Source organism: Artemia franciscana, unplaced genomic scaffold (genome assembly GCF_032884065.1).
Source record: "Artemia franciscana unplaced genomic scaffold, ASM3288406v1 PGA_scaffold_36, whole genome shotgun sequence".
Classification (NCBI taxonomy): domain Eukaryota; kingdom Metazoa; phylum Arthropoda; class Branchiopoda; order Anostraca; family Artemiidae; genus Artemia; species Artemia franciscana.
Window position 1 is genome coordinate 682199 of NW_027062672.1, and position 26172 is coordinate 708370.

Sequence of the window (26172 nt, forward strand, 5' to 3'; positions counted from 1 at the left end):
TTTTATCAGCCTTAAATCTAAAAAAACTCCCAAAAGCACATTTGTGGCCGAATTTGCCAACATTTCTTAATGCAGGAGTAAAATAGGAACAAGAAACGGGAAACAAACATAACCTAGAAAAGGCCTTTGTTGTTAAATTCTTTTTCAGATGGATAAGCTTACTTGAAAACAAAAATGATTGAAGCTAAAAATCTTTAAAAAACCCTAAAGGCACAAATGTGTTCAGGTTTGACTATATTGTTGAGATAGAGAGTAAAAAAGCAAAAAGAAATGATAGACTAAAAAAAAGATATACTGCTAAATTGTTTCACAGACAGACGAATCATGCAAAAATAAAACTTGTATCAGCCATAAATCTAAAAAGTATTACGAGGTGCTTTTTAGAAGGTGGAATTGTTGCCAAATACTACCGATTGGAAATTACATTCTTTTTGTTTCAAACTGTGCATGTCGATGTACCTTGGTACTTTTTTTTGCAATTAGCTATTTGTAATTACGTACTAAAGTTGTTTTTTTTAACTGCTATAAAATTGGTTTCGGATAATAAGATGCTGAACCTCATGCGAGTCATTTTATTATGAGATGCTTCAGATTTAAATACTAATTATTTATTCGGGATTATAGATATAAGACCCTTTAATACAGTTATTAAAGTAAATTATTGTTGCGATAATTAAAGCAACTATTTGTGCTGTACGAAAAATGCGGTTCAGTCCCGCTTTCTAAGGTTTCAATGAGGGAAAGTTTGAAATGACTATGACACATTCTGCGGATGAAGGATGACAGATTGCCAAAGATAGTCCTTGTCAGCGAATAGTCTAGGGCCAAACGATAAGCAGTTTGTTCCTCACTGGGGTGGAAGGATGTCGAAAGAAAATATTTAAGGGAAATGGGAACTTCTTGGGAGGGTGTAAAGAAAGAGGTTTTAAATAGGTTGGGATGGAGGAGGAGCGTACGTCACTGTGTTGGTCTCAGGCGGCCTGGTGCTGTAGTGGGTTGTTATTATTAGTAGTAGTAGTACTTGAGCTGGAAGATTGTCAGCCTTACTATAGGGATGGGACACAAAAGTAAAGGATTTATGAAAGACGGGAAAGACTTGCCAAAAACAGTTTATTTAGCAAAATTTAAAGAAAGTTTTTTTTTTCGAAAAACAACACAAAGATTGTCAGCACGTGGAATATGAAAAATACGATACTTCATATTCTCTTACCAGGCAGCTTGCAAGGTCTTTCAGGGATTCCCGGGATCCAGAATTTCATTGTGTAATTTTCTTCTTCTTTTTCTCGAATTATGAGAATTTTCTTAGACTAATAGCTTTTTATTCTGTAACTTGAAACTTAATGAATTTTCATATTTACACAAGCTACAAATGGAAATCAACATAAAATAGACCTTCATTTGATGTACTGTATGCATTTTTTTGAAGTTATGATTTTAAGAGTTTTGGTTCGTGTAGGTATGATTCTGTCTTGACTTACGATTAAATAATAATAAAAAAAACAAGTTTTTTTTCAACTGAAAGTAAGGAGCGACATTAAAACTCAAAACTGCTCGATACTTATTATTACATTAGTATTTGCAACTCAAAAGTACAAGCGTAATTCAGAAAAAAACATGAGAGACGAAGAAGCATTAAATATTTAAAAATGTTAAGTAAAAGAAAGAAATAATAGGTAAAGCAAAAGGAAGAATAAAAGAAAGAAAGAAAAGGAAGAAAAATAAAAGGAAAGGAAAGCAAGTGTCGAGCTAAAGAAAAGACACGAACCGTTTCAGTTGAAGAGTAGAAGCTGAGAGTTCAATTAAAAAAAAGGTGAATATTGTCCAAACCATATCGACAGTAGTGAGACATAGGGTTTGACCCCTTCTGCACCCAAAATCGTTATGATTATTTAATTATTTTCCGTGTTTATCATATAAATTTTCCATTTTCAACGACACCTTACAAATTTTTATTGGGGTCACTCTTAGGGGAGGTTACTCCTATCTTCCCTCCCCCTATATATTCTGTATGTTTACTACCCTGATAATTAAAGTACATTATTCAGGAAATTAGTCAACATAATTTTATGCATATTTATTGATTATGTGTGCATAGATACAAAATAAGTATTGACTGCAAAATGACACTTGTTAGAACAAAGATGGCACACATTGTGGCATTTTGATCGATGTTATGTCTAAGCATGTATCTAAGCTATAAAACGATTTTTGATACCATAAATTAAGGACATACCTTGACATTTTCATTTGAAGCATTATTTCATTTTGTTCTGAGACAAGATTTTGCTGTTGATTTTGAATAGCTGCCACGTGCGCTTTGGAGAAAGACCCTTGATCGCATCCTTGAGCTACCTTAAGCTCCTCACTTCGATCACCCAAGATTCGAAGTTCGTCATCTATTTGAAGAAGTCTCTCCTACAAAAGGGGGAAAACTGAATACATAGATCTTAGTCTTGTTGAATTTAATGCTGGTCCTCGATTCGTGGAAATTTTTCACGAGATTGGGAGGGGGTGTCGATAAAAAACTATTTTGATAATTTAAATGAGAAGTGGGAAAAGAAAAATACGCACAATTTTCTAACTGAACATCTTGTTTATTATTTTAAAAAAAGGTTTTTTTCTCAAGTAATTCAACATTCAATTCTAAAATATTAAAGCCGTGGTCCACCTATATTAACCGAAGGTGGGAGGAGGTGGGGGCTGACAACTTTTTCTGGATGCTCCTGGATGCTGTAAAGCAGAAGTTACAAATAGCAGTGAATTGACATATTTTAATTTTGCGTTTCACCATGTTTTGAGGATTGCGTTGCATACAGAAAGAAAATAACATAAATTAAAATATATACAAAAAATAAACTAAAATAATGTTACACACGGGACTGGAACACGTGCAGTGGGAGAGGAACTGCCTCCTCCTAGTATTAAGATTTACCAAATATCTGGATATCTGGATTCGTAAAAAAGCAGGTAAAGAAAAAAAGAACGCGCGGAACAAATAAACAATCAGGATATCTGCATTAACTGATGGACCTTCTCCAAACATGGGACTAAAGTTGAATCAGTTTCACCCCTAAATTTCTTGTAAATAGTTTGATAAAATTTTTACGTTTCTATGGTTTAAGAATATTTTTAATATGTTTCAAAGGATACTAAATTGAAAATAATAAAGTAAAAACCGACCAATTAAGCAATCTTTAAGCTTAATTCAGCTTAACGTGGAGCATGCATGAATTTAGTTCAGTTTTCTATGTTTCACGTTTCCTTTACCCTTCTTCTTGGCATATATGGCCCCATGTTAATTTCCCTGTTTTCTGATATTACTCTAGATGCAATATCTGCTTTGGTGTATATATCCTGCATTGGCCTTATTTAGTTTCTTTAGTTTCTCTTTAGTTTCTTTGAAAAATTTCGTATGTAGAGATTTTCTTTTTTACATTCCTTTCATATCGTTTTAAATGACTTTTTTTTTATTGGGTAATAAAAGGAGTATTTCTAAAACCTTTTTTTCTCCTTAAACATCAAGATTTTGGCTTTTTATTAATATTTTGGACAATATTTTGGTAAATATTTCAATAACTATAATTGTAGGATAGAAAATCAGATGGATCAATGGGTTGAAAACCTTCAAAATTATTCACCTTCTGTAAGGCGGAAGCGATCCTAACCTGTTACACCCTTCAACATAGACAGGTATTGATCTACCACTATACGGTCGATTATTGTAACAATATAATATCGAATTTTAACCGCTGATTTCTTCAAATAAATTAATTTTGAGCTTATTGTTGAAATAAATCACAAACACGTCCTTTGACAACCGCAATGTATATAGTGTGTTTCAATCAAGTTCAATATCCCACTCAGCATTCCCTGAAGGCTTCAATTTAATATTCTAAGCTGTTCCTTAGATATTGCAGATACATCATATCGACAACCTGGACGCGCTTTGGGCATTTTGATTCATCCAGCATCCCCCTCAATATGTCCTGAAAGCTTCAACTTAAATCCAACTAGACATTCTTGAGCTGTTGTAGATACTCATCTGCATAGAGTCTTTTGATTTAGCTCAAAATCCCCCTCAAAATTCTATGAGAGTTTCAGCTTAAAACCCTTCCTCAATATGTCCTGAAAGCTTCAACTTAATCCAACTAGACATTCTTGAGCTGTTGAGAGTTTCAGCTTAAAACCCTTACCTTTTTTGGAGGCCCAAGACCAAACATCGCAATAATAAAACCTGTATGCATGCATTAGGCAACTTGTATAATTTATTGCCTTTGCTACAGGGGTTTCAGGGGGTCATATCCCTTGAAGCATTATTTTTGAACCTTTTGACTATTTTGAACAAAATGTTATCTCAACATTTTCATCAGATGTGATTAGGCGTTAAAGGGTGGCAGGCAACTAAAAAGGGCATGAGTGGGTGGCTGGTTACCGTCCAATCTCTTTTTACCCTTAAAAGGGCATTAGAAGTTTCCATTTCCAAACAATTGAGCCCCCTTCGAAGTTTGCACGACCACTCCTTCCATGGGCCTGGTGAAAAAATACAGGGAAAACACACCGCTTTTTAATTAGGCAGCGCCCTTGCGCTGTCTATGATTTTGCCATATTTAAGATACCAATTTCATCTCAGGTTTCTTGACAATGTGTGTTTGGACCTTTATTTATTTATTTTTTATGAATTTCAGAGTAATTTTTTTTATCTCATTTTCTTGTGCATTTCAATTTAAATTACTTGCGATGAACTTTATAAGCAATCTACCAGCATTATTGCCCTTTGCTGTGCATTCTTTGTTTAATCTTATTTACCTTACTTTTAATTACCATCTTTTACCTTTATTTACCGTTCAGCTACAAAGCTCTTGATTCAATTCGCATAAATCATAGAGCCTCCCACGCAATGTTCTACTCAAGCTACGCATTATGAAAATTTTTGGCTGTTGATTTATTGTTATTTTTGTTATTTATAGGGTCTCTGTAAATTAATTGAGGATCAAAGGGTATTAAGTAAAATCTCTTTTTTGCAGTTAGGACCACAGTCAGCGAATTGTTTTAAATTAATCAAATAAGCAATTCCAAAATAATTGATAGCAGTGGCGTCGTTGGGGGGGGGGGGTCAATAGCGCAGTTGCCCCCAATAATTTGGAGAGAAAAAACATTATATAGCCCATACCCCTTGACTCTCCACATGTAGACCACTATTGCCCCCCCCCCCCGAAAAAAATGCTAGAGCTACGCCACTGAGTGATAGTTTTGACTTTAAATGCCTAATTCAGTTTTGGAACACAGCCAGTTCTGAACCCTTGAAAATAGCCTTTGAATAAAACATAAATTAATTTTAAAGCATAAAAGTGAACTAGTTAAATAACCAAATAATTAAGCTATTTATTAATTTTAAAAATAAAATTAAAAGAAAGATAGTTTACGTTTTAATTGCCAATGTGAAGCGGAGCAATATAACTTGAACTGTTTGCTTAGGTTTTAACCTAACAATGACAACCATTCTAGGGGGTTACTGGCTTTAATCCCCTCTGAAAGCTTACAAATTACAAAAAGTGTACTTTTTGGAAATTCAACAACTGAAAAAAAATTAAACTTCTCCTTACTTTCTTCCCCTGATTTAATAAAAAAAACCTCAGGTATATGTCTGGTAGTAATAATCTTCTGCTTTAATTTTCCAGTAAAATAGAATATTCCGTTAAATAGAATCTACTAAGGAATTTTGGCAATAGAAGCTTAACGTGCATACGAAACATCTTTAATCAGTTGCTTATCAGTAGCGAAAAACTGTGTTCAGCAGAGTTGCCACCCCCTAGCGATTTGTCACTATTTTTACTGATCTTTTATATTGCCCGCCTCCCCCCCAAAAAAATCGATAAACCAGCACATAAATCACTGGATTATTGAAGAAAATAAATAAATAAACTAAAAAATCACTAAAATCTAGTGTTTTATTTTCTCTCCGGATGGCAACCCTGGTGTACAGTAAGTTGTCGTCAGTTAAGTAAGCAGATTCAAAGGCAGGGTTGTAACTAACCCCCAATAGAGTAGAATAGGCTATGTTATAGCTGCCAAAAACTTGAGAAATAATTTAAATGTTGGAAATTTTGCAATGCTGAGAATTCATTTGTTTTAAATTCCTAACTAAAATACTTTGAGTAAGAAAATCGGGAATATGAAAACCCAAAGAAATTTTGGCCCCTTTTTTTAGACCCACAAGTAGAGACATGAGTTTAGCGTCCATATAATGTTCTTTATTCAAGGATTCCCGAAAATTTCATTAGCCAAGGGCAAAAAACTTCATCTGGCCCTGCTCAGAGCGAAAAAACAATCATCGGAAAGAAGTGGGTTGGTTCAATTCGTTTCTTCTAGGTAATTTGGTTCTCAACATATTGAAACAAAAGTATATAAGAAACTGAAAAATTTTCAATATCACAGTGAAAATAAAATAAGCAACAATAAAAAAAGTCTGTAATATTCAGAGTTTCTTTGTGTAGATGAATTTTTATTTGTACACAAGAAAATAAAATAAAAAAACTAATTTATCCAAAAATTATAAAAGTTGGTAATGTTCGGACTTTCTTTGCACAAATAAGTTTTTATTTGAACATAATAAAACAAAAAACTTATTTCTGCAAAAATAATCAAAGTTGGAAACGTTCGGAATCTCTTTGTATAAAAAAGTTTTTATTTGTATAAAATAAAGCAAAAAACTTATTTATACTAAAAGTCGGTAATATTCCGACTTTTTTCTTAGTAAAAATAAGTTGTTTTTTCGCTGTCTTTTTAAACAAATTTACTCTTTTTTTATATTTTTTTCGTTTCAATTGTAAATGAAAAGACAGTTTGGTAAAATAACTAATTCTCAATATATTGAATTTTGCAAAGAAAAACAATCGCCTGATCTTATTTTTTCATTAAAGCAAATAAATAGCAAAGATATAAAGAGCATTTAATATGAAAACCATTTGTGCCGTATCTTAAATGGCAAAAGAAGATTCTTTACCAACTACAAGTGCTTGGTTATAGCTAAGAAAAAAAGAGAAATCAAAATGAGAAAAATAAGAAATTACTGTCATACATTTTCCTGTTAAAAAGTGTGCTTTAGTTTCATTGGTTTGTTTTTGTGACGTCGCATTTTCATTGGACCAATCGCCTAATTCCTCAAATGTTGTTCGACTATAACAGCACCTATTCTTACAGTTACATGATTTTACTATATCAAACTTGAACTCAGAAAAAAAATAGTAAACTTTTAATTGCTTCTTTTGCGTGAAGTTCTTCTCAAGTTCTTTTAGAAGTACATTCTCTGTTTCTCTGTGGCTATAGAAAATTGACGTAAACCTTGTCTTAGGCTTTTCAGTTCCCCTATATATTTTGTTGCACCGATTTTCAACATTACCCGCTTTTGAAGTACCAAAGCCAACAAGGGTGCCGGCAGAAAATTTTCAATGGGGTGCCAGACGCCAAACCAGCAATGGTGGTGGGGTGACAGTTTAGGTGGTTTAGGGCACCAAACTACGAATTGACCCCGAACAGGACGAATTTGCAATCAATTTAAAATTATGAGGAGCTAATTGATTTAAGAGCATCAATAACTGTATATTAGGCTCCCCACTTGCAAAATAAGTAATGCCGCACGGTGGCAGTACTGGATTCAACCAAGTTGATTCGCTTTATTTGTAATGAAATGAGGTTATCTTTGGTGATCTGTAATTGCGTATCAGCTATAATGAGGGAGGGGGAGATGAGTCATTGTTTAGGTGTGGTTAGGGTAGATTCCTACAAAAGTACATTTCAATGAACAAACTACTTACTCTCCATGAGGCTACAGGTAAATGCTGAAAGAGGGAGGGGGAGTAGGAATTAGTTAACATGTTTCGCTATATGGCTAAAATGTTACATTCCCATGTCTACCAGCACAGAGGTGGAAAAGGCAAGGCGGGTCATCATCAGCCCCGCCAGGAAATATCTCTGGGGTGGCAAAAACTGCTAGGAACTTAATTTTCGGCAATTTAAAATGGTAATATTTTCTTTTTCTATTTATATGAAGAACTTCAATATACTTAAACAAATGTATGTAATGTATTTATCGATCAGAAAATCCTATTGTAGAGGTTGTGTTTCCTTCAGTTATGTAGAAGATCAAAAGTCCCACAGAATTTCCATCTATACAAACAATAATACACCTTTTCATCCAACCAGAATTCGTTAGTAGTAATATTAACAAGAGCTTTTCATCAGAATTAATATTTATTTATATATAAATATATATATATATATATATATATAGGATTATTTATTTTAACAGCCCATTCCTACAATAATATAAAAATTTACCAACAATGAATGATAAAAGACAAAAAAGTAACCAAACAAAACCATACATAAAGCAAAAATATGGGTTAAGTAGTAAATCCTGCTATTGGCTGCATAGTTTTGTTTCAGAAACATAGGCAGAACTTCTTGCTACGTGTATTTAAATTAAATTTGCAGAAGTTTCCACAAATAATTGTTCATGATTTCATCACCAGTCAGACGCCAAGATCGAATTTGAATAAGGCTATTTGTATAGATAGTTTTTGTTAAATTTAGAAAAAAATAAGTTACGTTGTTTTAAAGTCGAGCAATTATTTAGTGGCGCCAATTCCTGAGAAAATGAGATGGGGGTAAGAATTTTTTTTACTTTTAAAAGGAAGATATACATAAAAGTATTTTCCAGAATAAAGAGAGGGGGGTATTTTTGTTCTTTTAAATAAAAAAAAATACAAAATAAGGTTTCTTTTAAAATCTAATAGGAGTTAAACTGCCTTCACTTTGCCCTGGCAACCCTGTATGAATGAGTCTGCAAACTCTTAGCAATTATTGTTATCAAATGCTTTTTGTATATTACCAAAAATCTATATTGCCAATATTAACCAAAACTCGAAAAAATGAAATTTTGATAACAATTAATACGTCAAAAGAATTGGCTTTTTATGATGATTTTAGATATATAAAATTCACTAAGTATATTTGATCCACTAAAATTTAAGAGCCAGAGAACATTTTCCCGATTTCAAAAAAGGGAGGCAACATCCCCAAAAAGGGGAGCAATTTTGATGAAACTTGCACCATCAGATTCTGCATGTCAGAGAATAATTTCTGAGATCACGGATGTATATAATTTTTTCTTCCCTAGGAATGACCGTAACGAACCAATGGTCCTAGAATATTAAGAGAGATTTTAATTGAATAGAAATTAAAAGTTCTGGTGCCTTTTTTTAATAACCGAAAAGATCTTAATGAATGAGTTAATGACAAAAACAAACCAATGAAACTAAAGCACACTTTTTAACAGGAAAATGTAAGACAGTAATTTCTTATTTTTAGTAATTTCTTAATGCTTGATTAACCTAAGTTCACTTATTAGGTTTTTCATGAAATTATGTTTGGTGGTTGATAATTTCGCGTCAGCAATTAAAAGAGAGGGGTGTGTCAGTGTGTCGGTACGGTGCAAAAGAGAGCACATTTCAATGCCCAAGCTTCATTTGACTATACTGATCTGCTTTATATTTCATAGAATTATATTAACGGATGCGTAAGTACGCATCAGTCATTACAAAGGAGGGCGGTGGGTAATTTTATAGATGGAGGAGCTGGGGAGGGAGGGGAAGATGTATCAAAGAGAATATTTTAATGTCCATCTATCGTGACTCTCATTGAGTCTGCTATTAAAATCAGAAAGAGTTTTAAAGAAGGCGGAGGGTGAAAACTAATACTCTATCTTTCCTAATTCTTGGGATAATTTTTTGGTCTATGTCTTTATTATTGGTGTTCAAAGGGAGAGGGGTTAAAAGTATCCTCCCATTGCCAAGGGCTTGTCTAATTAGCATTTTAGCAACTGCCCACCCCCCGAAACGTCCCCCCTACCCACCCTCAACCCTTGTTCTTTACAATAAAGTTTGATTTTCAGTCGGGTTTTTTTAAGAACGTTTGCTCAAACACGAGGGCTGTTTAATTGCAGTAAGAAGTTCTTTTTAAGCACTATAAAACTTTAGCAGGTACTTATCTCTCATACCCACCACACTCAAGTTCTTAGTCTCACAGAACTGGTTTCTTTCTGTATTTGCACTAAGTGATAACCAGCTTAGCGTGAGACAGTGTATACACCCTTCAATGTAGATATATTTTAAATAAATGTTTCAGTTGGTATTTTGGTTTGGTTAGAAACAATTTAATATAAGGCGTAATGGGGGACCGGATTTGCATAATTCTCTTTTGCAATTTCCATAATTTCGTTACTAAAGTATTTTATTTGCATCATTCTTATGCATATTTCGTTAGGATTAACTTCACTCCTTGAGCGTGGTGTGTATACCAGATAAGTACCCTTTAGCATGCAGACTGGGGGTTTAGGAAGGGGCAGCTCCTCTCATATACGGAGCAATTTCTGTTCATTTTAAGTTCTAACGTTGTTCTTTCTTTTTTTTTCGAAAAAACTTGTTTTTTTTAATTAATTGAGACAAAAACTGGGACATAATTTTTTTTTTCGCATTATCGGTATTGAATGACAGGAATAAAAGAACGGAAGTTCATGACTCTTAATAATGAAGATAACGGAGATACGATCATTCTGTAAGCAGATACGGTTACGGTTTCTAGATCACGCAATCATTTAACATTTTCCTATTGTCATATTTGGGCTTTATGCAGCTTTCAAACTACGCACGTGATTTTCTATACTAAGTGGCTAATTTATGTGACGTTAAGCATAACTTTTCACGCTTAAAGTAGTCCTTCCACACTAGGCCGACGCAAAAATCCACCATATTCTTCGTCCAAAATCCTCAGAAGTAATTTAAACAAGGAGGTGTGTAGTGGAGGTGGTGGATAAAATTGCCAAAGATCTGGAAGATACAGCCAGATGGCATAATAGTAAAGTATCTTACCGACATGTTAATAAATTGAGAGAGAAGGGGCAATCTGGACTTGTCCTAGTTAAATACAGAAACAAGGCCACAATTGGTAATATGGAAAGAATTAAAGAGAGATAGCCAGATATTTTGAAAATGTTAAAGTCATGAAGATAAATCTTGAATCATGACAGAGCAACAGGATTAAGATATAGAAAAGAATGAAAAAGTTTGTGATACTTTGGATGTGAAGAAAGATTTATTTGTTTAAGGAAGAATAGCTGACAATACAGTAAGGATAAAAAAATAACAAAACCCCAATTGCTGATAGCATAGTAAAGGAGTTTTTGAATATGGTGGCTATGAGGTTAGAGATAAGCTACTGAAGATTAATATAGTTTTTTGAAAAAGGGGAAGCACCTAGCAATGTTAGGAAAACTAAAATTAAACCCTCCATAAGAAAGGTGATAAGAATGAAGATGGTAATTATAAGGACATGAGCCTGGTTTCAGTAGGAATTAAATTATTTAGTATGATTGCAATTTTAGGAGGGGTAGAGCATACGTCGCCCAAATTTTTACTCTTTACGCTAAAGCGTTTTTGAACTTGAAGAGCTAATTATTCTAATCAAACGGCCTTTGTGGTTCAGGAGTCATTCTTAAATAACTGGAACAAAAAATCAAACTTTAGGGTAAAAAGTGAGGTATAGAGGAGAGGGGAACCCCCTTTCATACCCGTAATAATTTCTGTTCGTTTTAATTTTTAATGTCGCTGCTTACTTTCAGTTGAAAAAAATTGTTTTTTTTCATATTTAATTTGGGATCATTTTTTGAATGATGTTGAGAAACTCGGCTTTTCCTCCATTGAAAATTCCCTCTCCCACGAAAAATCCTCCACGGAGATACACTCCCACGCACCCTTCGCCTTCACTAGAAAAATCCGCCCTGAAAAACGTCTGTATGCTTTCGAATAACCAGTACTATTTGTAATCAATAGGCGAAATTCATAGCTTGCAGCCCTTCCTCCGGCGACTGTGGTGTGTCAATTCATCATCAAAGATGTAGTTATTATATTTTTCGACTATGCTGAAAAAAAAGCTGTCTGGAAATTTTTATCGAGCGACTTCGGGGAGATATGAACGTGGATGGGAGGGGTAAGCTCCCATCCAATATTTTTAGTCACGAAAAATGGCATTACAACTTTTGATTTCAAATCAACTGAGCCCTCTCCAGATCTTCCACGATCACTATTCGATACAGTCACTCCTGGAAAATAAAAAACAAAAAAAAATAAAAACGCATTCATCATAATTCTTTCCTTACTTTTCCCTACTTTTGTTCATAGGAACTTGAAACCTTTAGTGTACGGTTCTCTGGTATGCTGAATCTGATGGTGTCATTTCTAATAAGATTGCTTTATGTTTTGGGGTTGTTTCTTCCCTTTTTCAAAAATTGAACAAAATTTTCTCAGGCTAGTAACTTTTGAAGGGTAACATTGAAATTAAATTTGATGAATGTAATATGTTTTGAATAATTGTTAAAATTCGTTTCTTTAGATGTATCTATTGTTATCAAGACTCTATTTCTTAGCGTTTCGGTTACTATTTAGCCGCATCGCTCCTTACTTACAGTTCTTTACCACGAACTGTTTGATACCAGACAAATGTATTAAAGTGATTAATGTTTGTATGAGAAAAACATTGCTGCGGAAGGTAGGAAGTGAGGTTAGCTAAGTGATTTCGTACTAAATCAGGAGTTAAGGAGGGTCGGGTTCCAGCTTCATTTATATGGATCACTTGGATGAGCTTTGTCTCAAGGAGTACTGCAAAGGCAATGGGAAAACTTGGAATCAAATGGGGAAGTAAAAATTTCCTGGAATTACAGTATGCTGATGATTTAACCATCCTCTATGACATAACTGAAGGTAAAGAGGTGATGTTGGATAACAAGAAAATCGTTCAAGTGGACAGCTTTACTTACCTAGGAATTACTTTACTTACCTATTAGTAAAAATGGTGGGTGCAGCCAAGATGTTAAAAATTGAATAGTAAAGGCCCTAGTTTTTTTTTTCGCAGTTGAGAAAAAGTTTGGAAGAATAGAAAGATAATTCTACGAACCAAGATTAGATAATTAGAAGCTACAATGATAACAGTGGTCAAGTGTGTATCAGAAGCATGGGAGCTCCGAGAAACGGAGGAAGAGTTGCTAAATGTTTTTCAGAGAAATTGCCTACAGATTTTGTCGGGTACCCGACTGACTGACCGTATTTCAAATAGATAACTTATGATAAGACACCATCCCTATTTTGAACTGTTTTGCTTTCGTATTTCAAATAGTAAGCTGTACGAAAAAATGTGGCTCAATCCCGCTGTATAGTGCTATCATGAGAGAAAGGATGAGACGGCTAGGATATTTTTTTTAATGTAGATATAAAATGTATATTTTTAGAAATAAAAAAGGGGGAGGGTATTGCTGCTTTTTCCGATTACCTAAGCAAAACTACGATAAAAGCATATTTACAAAATTTAGGGGGTCATATACCCCACCAATACTCCTAACTAATTTGCACCTGCAGACCAGAGGGCTCGCAGCCAGAGAAAAGTCGTTACTACTACTACTAAAAAGTAGTAGGCTAGTACTAATCTATTCCAATATAAATCCATACCAGTCTGTTTGACCCCCCCCCTCTTTACAACCTTCGAAGAAGTTTCAATTTCCCTTAAATCTTTCCTTACAGCCTTCTCCTACCCCACTTGGGGCTGACCTTTTATGTTTGGCCCTAGGTAGTTGCCCGATAAGGACGATCTTTGGCAATCTGTCATCCTTCAACCACGGAACGTATCCTAGCCCTTTCAGCCTTTCTCTCACTATAGCCATGGAAACTGGGATTGAACCACATTTTTCATACAGCGTGCTGTTTGGAAATTTTAGTCGGTCCGACGGGTACCCAAAAGGATCCGTAGACAGTTCCTTTGTGAAACCTCTAACAAATCCTCTTCCGTCTTTCGGAGAGTCCGTGCTTCCAATAGCTTCCAATATTACAATCTTGGTTCCCTGACATATCTCCCTATTCTTCTGATATTTTTTCATCTGTTAAAAAACACTTTGGACCTTGCCTATTCTGCCTTTAACATCTTCAATGTACCAACCACATGTATACTGTACCCACATCATCACTATGTAGTCAACGTCACTTCTTCACCTTCACTTAATCACAGTCTTGGTGCCTTACTCTTCTTAACATTGATTCTCAAACCTATTATTTTACCATGATCGTTGAAAACATTCAAAAATTCTTTCAATTTTCTAAAGTTTTGTCTAGGACACTCAAATCTTCTGCATAATCTAAGTCTAGGAGAGTTTTTCCGTGGGCTCCCATAGCCTTTGCTATGCTGATTAGGACAAGTACATCTAAATAATTCAAATAAATGAGGATAGAACACAGCCATGCATTACTCCTGATTCAATGTAAAACCAGCTTCTAACTTCATATCCTACCTTAACAACAACATCAATGCTATTTACGTATATAGAACTAGTCACTTTAATGTATTTATGTGGTATATCATAGAAGCGGAGGGCGTTCGCTAAAGCTCTTTTATCGGCCGAATCCAACGCTTGCTCGTAATCAACAGAACTGAGGACTAAAGGGGTCTGGTCACTCAGGCACTACTAAATTTATTATTCTAAGAGTGAAAATTTGGTCGACGCATCATTCTCTCCTTCCTAAAGGGAAGTTGTGATAAAACTGATCAAAAAGGAAGGATTAATGTAAAAAAGCTTTCCAACAATACTTTCTACCAAAGGTGTGTCTGGGATATTTGTTAGGGTGGAGAGGGTAATATTTTTGGTGGGGTGTGTAAAAAAAGCGCATCAAAAACTTGTATAAAACTTGCAACCACTTTGTAATATATGAAATACGAGTAGATTCGATTGAGTAATGTAACCCTGAAAGAAACAGTTGTATGTACGACAGTCAAGATCTTGCTGTCTATAACAAGGTTTTACATAACAAAGTTTAAATATAATCCATGCATATATATATATATATATATATATATATATATATATATATATATATATATATATATATATATATATATATATATATATCTATATATATAAAAATAAGTTGTCTGTGGATCTGTGGATCTGTGGATCTGTGGAGTATAAATGACGACACAGGGAGTATAAATGACGACCAGGACATAAGTAAAAAAAAAGCTAAAAAAAACTAAAAAAAGGTAAAAACTACAAAAAAACTAAAAAGAAAAAAAAACTAAAAACTAATAAAAAAATTAAAAAAACTAAAAAAGAAAAAAAATAAAAAAAGGAAAAAAATGAAAAATAAAGGAGAAAAACAAAACTAAAAAAAATAAAAAGAAAAAAAAATAAAAAGAAAAAAGAAAAAAAAACTAAAAAAACTAAAAAAAAGTAAAAACCAAAAAAAAAATAAAAAGAATAAAAGGGGAAAAATACAAAAATTTAATAAAAAAGCCGAAAAACTAAAAAAACTAAAGAAACTAAAAAAAGGAAAAAAACTTAAAAAACTAAAAACTAAAAAAAAAGAAAAAAAAGGAAAAAACTGAAAAATAGAAGAGAAAAAGAAAACTAATAAAATTAAGAACAAAAATAAAAAAAAATAAAAAAGATAAAAACTAAAAAAAAGGTAAAAAGAAAAAACGAAAAAAAACTAAAAAAGCTAACAAAAAGGTAAAAACCAATAAAAAACTAAAAAGAAAAAAAGGTAAAAAACTAAAAAAAATTTTCATCTAAAAAACTAAAAAAAACTAAAAAAAACTAAAAAAGGTAAAAACTAAAAGAACTAAAAAAGAAAAAAAACTAAAAAAAGGAAAAAAACTGAAAAATAAAGGAGAAAAAGAAAACTAAAAAATATAAATAAAAATAAAAAAACTAAAAAGATAAAAACTTCAAAAAAAACTAAAAAGAAAAAAGAAAAAAACTAAAAAACCTAAAAAAAAGGTCAAAACCAATAAAAAAAAACTAAAAGGAAAAAAAGGGAAAAAATTAAAAATTTATTTCATCATATACCAATTCAAAAACGAATGTATACCGGGATGACGACCGGGACACAGGGAATATAAATGACACAACTACAACGGGGACGCCGGGGGCACAGGGGGATATAAATGACGACCGGGACACAGGGAATATAAATGACACAACTACAACGGGGACGCCGGGGGCACAGGGGGATATAAATGACGACCGGGACACCGGGACACAAGGAATATAAATGACGCCCGGGACGCTCAAAGAGAAATCACAGACTGGGACACCGGGACACAAATGACGACCGGGACACAGGGAATATAAACGACGACCGGGACACAGGGACATAACTACAAAGGGGACGCCGGGGTGCACAGGGGGGATATATAAATGACGATGGCGACTCAGGGAATGGTCGATTAGCAATCACCATCAACAAAGCTCAAGGGCAATCATTAGAATCATGAGGTATAGATCTGAATACGGATTGTTTTCCCATGGACCATTATATGTTGCATGTTCAAGAGTCGGTAAACCTGACAATCTATTTATATGCACAGACAATGTGACAGCAAAGAATGTTGTATATTCGCAAGTTTTACGTAGTTAAAAACATATATATATATATATATATATATATATATATATATATATATATATATATATATATATATATATATATATATATATATATATATATATATCTATATTCACAGGTGGGACATAGGGACACAACTACAATGGCGCGTAACTAATATGGCGCGTAACGACTTACGCGCGCGGGGGGGCTTGGGGGGGGGCGCGAAGCGCCCCCACCAACTAGGTGTTGGGGTGGCGCGAAGCGCCACCCCAACAGCTAGTATATATATATATATATATATATATATATATATATATATATATATATATATATATATATATAAATATATATATACATATATTTACATATATATATATACATATATATATATATATATATATATATATATATATATATATATATATATATATATATATATATATATATATATATATATATATATATATAAATGAACCGCTCTTACCTGGCAACGTCTTATGGTGGCTTCATCAAAATTGTCACCAGCATCAACTCTTGAACGCTTTACAGCAGGTCTCGTTGATACCCCATCAGAACTTGCTTCTGATTTCAGTCCGAATGCCTGAGATCTAAGGAATAATTGCGGCATGACAGAACACATACTTTAAAGCATTCGAGCATGATATCCCCAGTACAACACGTAACTACTAAGCATACCCTTGGAAAATCCCAGTGAAGAATGAATGAACCCATATTATCTAAACAATGTATCTTAGGTTGGTCCTGTTCAGCTATAAAGGGTAAATCTACAAGAGGGTCAGCTACAAGGGGTAAAATGCTATAAAAATGCTTAGGATTTCCTTAAAATCATTTGTCAAGTCTAAAAATTTTGATGCTTATGTTTTTGTTTATTTACAGATAAGAATTATTCATAGATTTGATTTATAAACATGTTTATATATGTGTTTGAGGTTGGAGTTGGCCTAACGAACAGAAAAGTTCTCTGTTTTTTTTTTTGCAAATTTGTCTGTAAATAAAATGACACTTCTGGAAATAGCATTAAAGTATTTATTTAAAAAAATATGAGCCTGAAAATAAAATAGAATCCTGTGAATATTTTTCCGAAATCGTATACCTTTGAACTTTGCCTTAGTTTTGCTATCTATTAACAAAACAGATGGAAAAAAAATTAAGTGACAAGATTTTAAATGAATCTCATAAAATGAATGATTGAGAGTTAAACCATTCTAGACAGTTTAATGTAAAAAAAAAAAAATTACAAAAGATTAAGAAAATGCCCTAACAAAGAAGTATGATTGGTTAATGTACTTGTAATGCTTGAGACGATATAGTAAAATCAGACATGGCATTAAATTCACAGCCAGCTACAACATTTTAGCACTTCATCTACTTTGACGAGTGTAGAAATTGAATTAGATCATTCTCTATTGCAAGAAGAATATGCAGTAGGCTACATACTGAGCCCCTAAAGCCACTTTTACATGCATGCTTGGGGGACTTACTGACGGGACTTTTGGTAAAAGAGAAGGCAAATTATGATTGGTAGATAATGTTTTTGCCTCTACATTGATGTCTAGCTAAGTGTGCATATGAAACAGGCATAGAAATGGGCCTAAAAGACTGTACGTAGAGCCAAGAGCAGAGTTGAAGGCAGAGGGCTGTAATCACCCCTTAGAGACATTGTGCAATGCTTTGAGAAGTCCTGCATACTAAATACCTATGAAAGATGTCCTACAATCTAAAAAGAAGTTTCAGGATGTCTCTGATTCAGAGTAAATTTGCAAGGAGTCGCGAGGTTTGGGCAATCTTTAAATAACGAAAAATCACAGGCAAACATCCGATACTTGGACACAAATCAGCGAATAGAGATTTGGAGGCGGACAAGTATTTCTAAACTCAAAAACTGTGTGAACAGCTCAAATATAGAAAAAATTGCGGAAATCAATAGAAATAGGTTTAGTTCGGAGACGGAACAGTTCTAGAGATTCCACCCAGCAGACGTGGCTACTTATGCATGGCATAGCTTGCAGGTAAATCAACAACTTTCCCCGTGTTAACCAACTTACCCTTCATAGAATAAGCTACCTCCCCCCCCCCCTAAAAATGAATGCTGCCAACATATTTGTTCTTGCAGATCTATGTCATAGTTATATTTAAAGGGTTTGCTCGGAGAATACTTTAGTTCGGAAATTATGAAGTATTGATTTGCTGTTTTAGAACATCAGTGAAATATTTTATTAAAATTTCCGCTTGGATTAATTTTGCATTAAAAATACCTCCTTCCATCTATGCATTAATTATCAAAATACAAGAAAAGCCTTTAACTTGTTCAAGGCTCCTTAATTTCCAAGAATAATTGACCAAGGTTTTTATCTTTTTATTCACTTACGAAAACATTAATCTTGCGAAGTAATTTTGCGAAATCTGGAGTTCAATTTCAATGGCTCAGTGTTTTTACAAAATTTTACTTATTTTATAAAGTTCTATATGTGTCATTAACATACCAAATAGAATACAAGAAAACTTGAAAAGATAAAACATTGCTTGACAGATTCGTTATGCTAAAAACCCATTTCTCGAATAATAGTGAGATTTGATAGTTTTTAAAGATAGAAATGACGAGAAAAATAGTAGAATTGAGTAATTAGGAAATTATGATAAAGTTTTCAAAATCAAAATTCTTAGAGCCACTTTATTTTTATGGGTATGGATGGGTTTTGTGAACTTAGCTAGGAAGTTGTTGAGGGGGCAACTACCCTATTGAGCTTGAGTTCAAGTGCCACTGAGCAACTGCTCACCCTTATAAAATCTCTGGTTGTGTCCAAAGAAATTTAGGCCCTTAATTAAAATTAAAAGTCTTTATAACTAAAAATTAATTGCTCACCATTAGAAAATTTCCGACTGGGTCGAAATAAACATAGAACTTTAATTAAGTCCTGATCTTAATAGATTAAAATTAATCTAAAAAAAAAAAATAAATATACAAATAGAGTAGGCCTACACTAGAATAATAAAATTAACCAATCATAAATACATAAAATTAATAAATAGATAAATAAGATTTAAATAAAAAACGAAAAAACTAAATAAAAACTAAAAAACTCAACAAGTGAAACTCAAATTATTTAACTTAAAATAAATAAAATTAATTGAGATTTTTTTATTAGTTCTGATGGATGGCTTTGTTATCCAGTCGTACTAGCAGTATTTAATTACTACTAAACCTGTTTTAGAGCGCTCGATTTTAATTTCTCATCAGTTGACTTTTATAGGACAAGTTGATAAAAATAATTGAACACACAAAATAGTGGTACAAAATGTCACAAATTATTTGATTTGCATCAATTTTGTAGATTTCCCCCCCTATTTTACCAACTTTAACCTGATTTTACTAAGTTATTGACTTCACTCTGTAAAAGTGCTTATTAATTGAGTTAAATCCATTACCTAACCCATTTAAGTGGCTCCAATTCACAAACATGTGGGTGGGGGAGGAAAAAAAAAGTATTTTGCAAAGTACCGAAAACAGTATTTTTGAAGTCTGGGGGGGGGGCAAAAATGCAAGTTTAGCAAGTGCTCCCCAAACCTCTTCTAATTAGCGGCAAAGAAGCCCCTTCCTCACTCCAGTGATTGGCCAGTTGATGCATCGGACCAAAAAAAAGAATTTTTTCTGAAAAAAAAAGTTGAGACAAAAAAAAAATCTTACCTTGAATGTCCTTTTGAGTATTGATATCCGGATTCCCTTACAACTTGACGAGCCAGTGGAAAAAGTTCATCCCTTCGCGTTAGAAGAGCTGGTACTAAGCAGCATATTTGAGCTGCAGCTTCATTAACTGATACCTGAATTAAAGTCGTTTGATTGACTTATTAGTATCCCAAATTTTGTTTTAATATATGAGCCTCCTCCCCTCCAAAAAATTCCTAAGTGGGTTTATAACTCGTAATCCAAATTGTTAGTAGACCTGCAACATTTCAAATAGTTCGTGGTAACGAACTGTAGTAAGGAGCGACTCGTTGTTAACGAACTGTAGTAAGGAGCGACCCGGCCCGATAGTAAAAGAAACCCTAAAAAGCGGAATTCTGATACCAATAGATACACCAAAAGAATCAGATTTTAAGCTGATTTTAAATATATAAGTTTCATCAAATTTAATCTTACTCATCAAAAGTTACGGGCCTGAGAAAATTTGCCTTATTTTCAAAAAAGGGGAAACACCCCCTAAAAGTCATATAATATTAACGAAAATCACACCATCGTATTCAGCGTATTAGAGAATCCTACTGTAGAAGTTTCAAGTTCCTATCTATGAAATTCTGGAACTTCATATTTTTTGCCAGAAGATCTTTTACTGTATTAAAAAGTAGAGTTGAGAGAAAAAGTCAAACTTTAGCGAAATTAGCGGGGCGTTGAGGAAGGAACAGCGCCTTTCATATACGGAGTAATTTCTGTTCGTTCTAAGTTTTAATGCCGCTCCTTACTTTCAGTTTAAAAAAGGTGTTTTTTATTTAATTTCTCTTTTAAGCTTGTTCTACAATTCTTATTGAAACGCATATTGAGCGCTATCGCTTTACATATATTATATTTCATGTTCCATGTTGTATTTCTTCTACCACAATGTACTGCTGAATGTCGATACAACAGAATTTACAGTCTGTACATCCAGGTCTATAACCAGCTGATATTCAATTCTTATTTAGTTTGATTTTTAGTGCTTAATTTTTATAAGTAGGTGAATTTAATATCTGTAAGTAATCTAATTTAGTATTTGATTTTATTTAGTATAATATTGAGGCGAATGTAGAAGGAGTTAATGTAACCACAAGTTAACAGTTTGTTAGGGTAAAGTTGTTTTATGGACTCACTTTCTTTAATGTTTAGCCTAAGGTTTGTTTCCCATACAAGTTTTTGGCTTTTTTTTCTTTTTTTTTGGCCAGCTCTCTGTCTTTATTACGAAGGAAGACAATTTTGATATTGTTCGACAGCTGAGATTTAGCTTTGCCCATCTGTCAATTTGTATTTTTGAAATTTGCTTCAGATTTAAAAAAAAAAGAAAAACATCTTATTTATTTTAATTCATTTTAATTCGTTCTGCATATAAAGACTATATTGTCCTTATTTCTGATATTTTGTTATACCACCGAAATGCTGGTCGTGTTTTGCTCTCTACTCGGTGAAAAAACTAAACCAAAAACAGAAAAAAAGACCAAACAAAATATACTGTTTCGTTCTGTTTATTACTAAAGCTGTAAATTTCAAATTGAAACTAATATTTTAAGTACATTTCGAGGGTGTTTAAAGTTTTACCATTTTGTTGTCTTTATTCCTTTGGCGTTATATTGTCATTTTTACCTTTTGAAATTTGCACCGCAGAGGGCTTCTATTTATGGATTCTCATTGTCCCCTTGTGCTATAACCGCAGAGAGTGCTGGGTCCCGGCGGCTTTGCCACCAGGCCCCAGCATGGCACGTGGCAGGCTGTGTTCTGGGTCCCGGCAACGCTATGTCATTTATCGAATTCTTAATAATCGATGTTGGATCGAATTGATGACGTAAATTGGACATTCCTTATCTGGCCCTTTCTCTTTGAGCCGCAAACCTGGTTTTGCGTTGCTCTGGTGTTCCCTTTTTTTATCTTTTATTACAGTTTTTTTCCTTTTTTTATTTTTTAAATTTTTTTGACGTCATATATATAGAAATATTTGTGCAATCATTAGTTTTTTAACATTTTATGTAATTTAATAATAATTTCTTTTTGACGTTAATTGAAACTTTGACAAATTTTCTTTGAGCAGCAAGCATACTAAACCTCAACAATTTCTACTAGACTTCAAACTTTTGGTTTTCTGTTTTAAGGTTTTCGAATTGCTTTAATCCATTGTCAAAATATATTGAAATATTTGTGCAATCACCAGTCTTTTTTACATTTTAAGCAATTAAATAAAATTTAAAAAGAGCCTCAATATTTTGAGCTCGTGTAACGGTAATAACGGTAATAACGTGTAACGGTGTAACGGTAAAGATAGTCTAAAGGACAGACGGGCGCACACTACATTTATATATATATATATATATATATATATATATATATATATATATATATATATATATATATATATATATATATATATATATATATATATATATATATATATCGTGAAGGTTTGACGAATTTTCTTTTTTACAAAAATATACCTAAGACATGTCACTTAAAAGATTATGTATCTAAAATGTTTACGTTGACATTACATATCAATTTAAATTACTACGATTACAGTTGGCATAGCAGTAATGACCCTGAAAGTTAAACTTTATCTAATTTACAACAACCAAAGCCAAATTGAGATTTCCTGACCTTCCCTTCCCATAAAAAACAAATCACTCTATCATTCTGAAGAAAATTATTTTGAAGAAAATTTACCCTCACCTTAAAAACAAAAACTCAATCACCTTAAAAACTAAAATTTAAAATATATTTTTATTTAATTTCTTGCAATTTCAGTTTCCTCCTTCTACAGTGCAAATGTGATGTTAAAATAAAGGAACAGTAACTCCCCTTCACTCAACACATATCACACATATCTAAGGTCTTTTTTTTCAATCAAAAAATGAGGGAATAGTGTGACTCGGGCATTATACTTACCTCATGGAGAGTCAAAGGTTTCTCAGGCCTTCTTTTACAATCAAACCTTCCGTAAATGGCAGCATATTTCCGTATTTCTTCCATTCTTCTTGGGTCGTCTTCTGACAAGCTTGAAATATACTGCAAATAAAAATTGGTAAATTAATTTTGAATGAAAAATTGGAGAAAACTCGGACGAATAAGTGTTTTCAACCTACAAGTGGTTCTTTGTGAAAAGTTTATTTTTGTAAACATAAAAAACAAGAAGAACAATAGGGAATTCTTTCCGCAAGACATGGAGATCTAATTTGAATGAATATTTCGGTCTTATGTCCAAGGGCCGTCCTCAGCAAAACATAAATATATAGAAGAAGAAGAACTTACAACAATATACGACCAATAAAACTAAAATAGAATTTTTTTTTAAAACCGTCCTAGCATCCTTACTTCAGCAAAATTCAACCAGGACTCTAACAAATTCTTCAAATTAGATTTCTACTGTCTTGCGAAAAGATATGGTGCAAGAGCATGGTGACGATTCTCTGAAGTTTTTCCTTCCCTTGCTTAACTCCTTGGATCCAAAACTGAAAATTTACTCAGGGATTAGACGTAGAAAGGCGTCTTCCTTTCTTAGATCTCCTGGTTCACCGAAATGGTGCATGCTTCGAGTTTGGAGTCTATAGAAAACTCACACATAGTGACCGTTACTTAAATTATTCTTCTAATTATTCTTTACTAATTATTCTAATTATTCTTGCCTAGGTGAAATTGTGAGAATGCTGGAGAAAATACTACAGCTGTGAAAAGAATGAGGGGTCACTTCTCTAGTTGACAGAGCATTACGAGTTTGTTCTCCACCTTTCCTGGATTTAGAGCTTGACCACCTTAGAGATATTTTATTTGGGAATGGCTATCCAATTATTTTAATAAATTCTGTAATTGCTAAAGGTATTAAAATTATCAGATAGTGATACAGTAAACGCAAATCGAATTGAAATTCAGTTAACCTTGGTCTCCCGTACGTTAAAAGGGTTTCAGACCACATTTACAAAAATCTAAGGAAAAACAATATTTTCAATTACTATAGACCCAGAAAAACTATCAGTTCCCAAATCTAGTAAAGTAAAGACCCTATCCCGATAGGTGAAAACTCCGGTGTCTACAGAATTCCTTGCTCTTGTGGTCTTTGGTACATCGGAAGAAATTATCAACTACAGATAGATTAGCTCAGCACCATATCTCATTTAATAACACCCTTAAAAAGTGGAAAAAACCTGAAAATTTAGACTCTGTCCTCTCAGAACACATATTTGATAATCCAGACAATACTGTTTTTTTAAACCAAGCTAGCCTAATTTTGCATGACAAAGATATTAGCCAGCACTAGAGAGAAGCTGTTGAAATTTATAAATACCAACATTTAGATGTAGCTTTGAACAGAGATTCAGGTGATTTAAGAATAAATGAGTCGTATTTCAGTTTTCTCAAAAGAGAAGCCGATACTTCAGCAATCCCTAAAATTAACCTTGATCCACTTCCCCAATCACATAATCAAATACGTCATAATCCCCTTAGGTCTTTAAGGGAATCCGCAAAAAATGCAAAGATCAGACAATTCGTTGTAACGAACTGTAGTAAGGAGCGACCCGGCTCAATAGTAAACGAAACTCTAAAAAACGGAATTTCGATACTAATAGATGCAAACAGTCAGATTTTTATGATGATTTTAAATATATGAGTTTAATCAAATTTAGTCTTACTCATCAAAAGTTAAGAGCCTAACAAAAATTTGCCTGATTTTTGAAAATAGAGGGAAACACCCCTTAAAAGTCATAGATCACGGGTGCGTATTTATTTGTTTTCTTTTTTTCCAGGGATGGTCGTATCGATCCAGTGGTGCTAGAATGTCGCAAGAGGGCTCATTCCAACAGAAGTTAAAAGTTCTACTGCCTTTTTTAAGTGATCAAAAATATTGGAGGGCACCTAGGAGACCTCCCACGCTCATTTTTTCCGAAGTCAATGAATCAAAATTTTGAGATTCAGTTTTGTTCAGCATAGTAAAAAAACCTAATAACAAGGTCTTTGGGGACGACTTACTCCCTCACTGTCCAAGGGAAGGGGCTGCAAGTCACAAAATGTGACCGTGTTTAGGTATAGTAATGATTATTGGGAAGTGAACAGACGTTTTCAGAGGGGATTTTTTATTGGGAGGGGGGTTAGAGGGAGGGGGTTATGTTGGAGGATCTTTTGATGAAGGAATTGTCAGGGGAGAAGATAGTTTCCATGAAGGGAGCGCAGGATATTCTAGCATTATTTAAAACAAAACAAAACAACTAAAAAATAAATATGGAAAAGCTTTTTCACGTGCAAGTAAGGAGCAGCATTAAAACTTTAAACGAACATAAATTATTACGTATATGCGGGGTCATCTCCTCCTAAATACCTCGCTCTTTACGCTAAAGTGTTTTTAGTAATTTCAACTTTTTATTCTACGGTCTTTGTGATTCAGGGGTCATTCTTAAAGAATTGGAACAAAATTTAAGCTTTAGCGTAAAGAGCGATGTAATTAACGAGGGGGCAAATCCCCTAATATACGTAATAAAAATATACAATATAAAAGTTCGTTACGTAAGTTAATTCGTAAGCTACGTATATTTTCTACTAATTAAAACGTTCGTATAAAATTAAAAGTTCTAGTTGCCTTTTTAAGTAACCAAAAGACCGGAGGGCAATTAGGCCTCCTCCCTCACCCTTTTTTTCTCAAAATCTCCCGATCACAACTAAGAGAAAGCCAGTTAGCCAAAAAAAAATAATATGCAGATTTCGTTTTAGTTATCCATGTACGGACAGGCAGAATAAAAAAATATGTTAATTCAAAAACGCTTAGAAATTAAATGAAAAAACAAGTTTTTTAACTGAAAGTAAGGAGCAACATTAAAGCTTAAAACGAACAGAAATTACTCCGTATAATAAAGGGGCTTTTCCCTCCTCAACGCCCCGCTCTTTACGCTAAAGTTTTTTGTTGTTTTATAAAGTAAAGTTGAGAGAAAGAGTCAAGTTTTAACGTAA

The 26172-nt window shown here is 33.4% G+C and overlaps 1 protein-coding gene across 5 annotated transcripts in view; it reads right to left on the reverse strand.

Annotated features, from left to right (window-relative positions):
* LOC136041735 (NGFI-A-binding protein homolog) overlaps positions 1–26172 on the reverse strand; it is a 183924-nt gene that overhangs the window by 48562 nt on the left and 109190 nt on the right. For all 5 annotated transcript variants that reach the window (XM_065726484.1, XM_065726483.1, XM_065726485.1 and 2 more), the window contains 4 exons: positions 23125–23244; positions 20191–20324; positions 16969–17092; positions 2234–2415 (listed from right to left, as the gene is read on the reverse strand). In XM_065726484.1, the coding sequence (XP_065582556.1) occupies positions 2234–2415; positions 16969–17092; positions 20191–20324; positions 23125–23244 (560 nt within the window). The remainder of the gene's footprint in view (positions 1–2233; positions 2416–16968; positions 17093–20190; positions 20325–23124; positions 23245–26172) is intronic.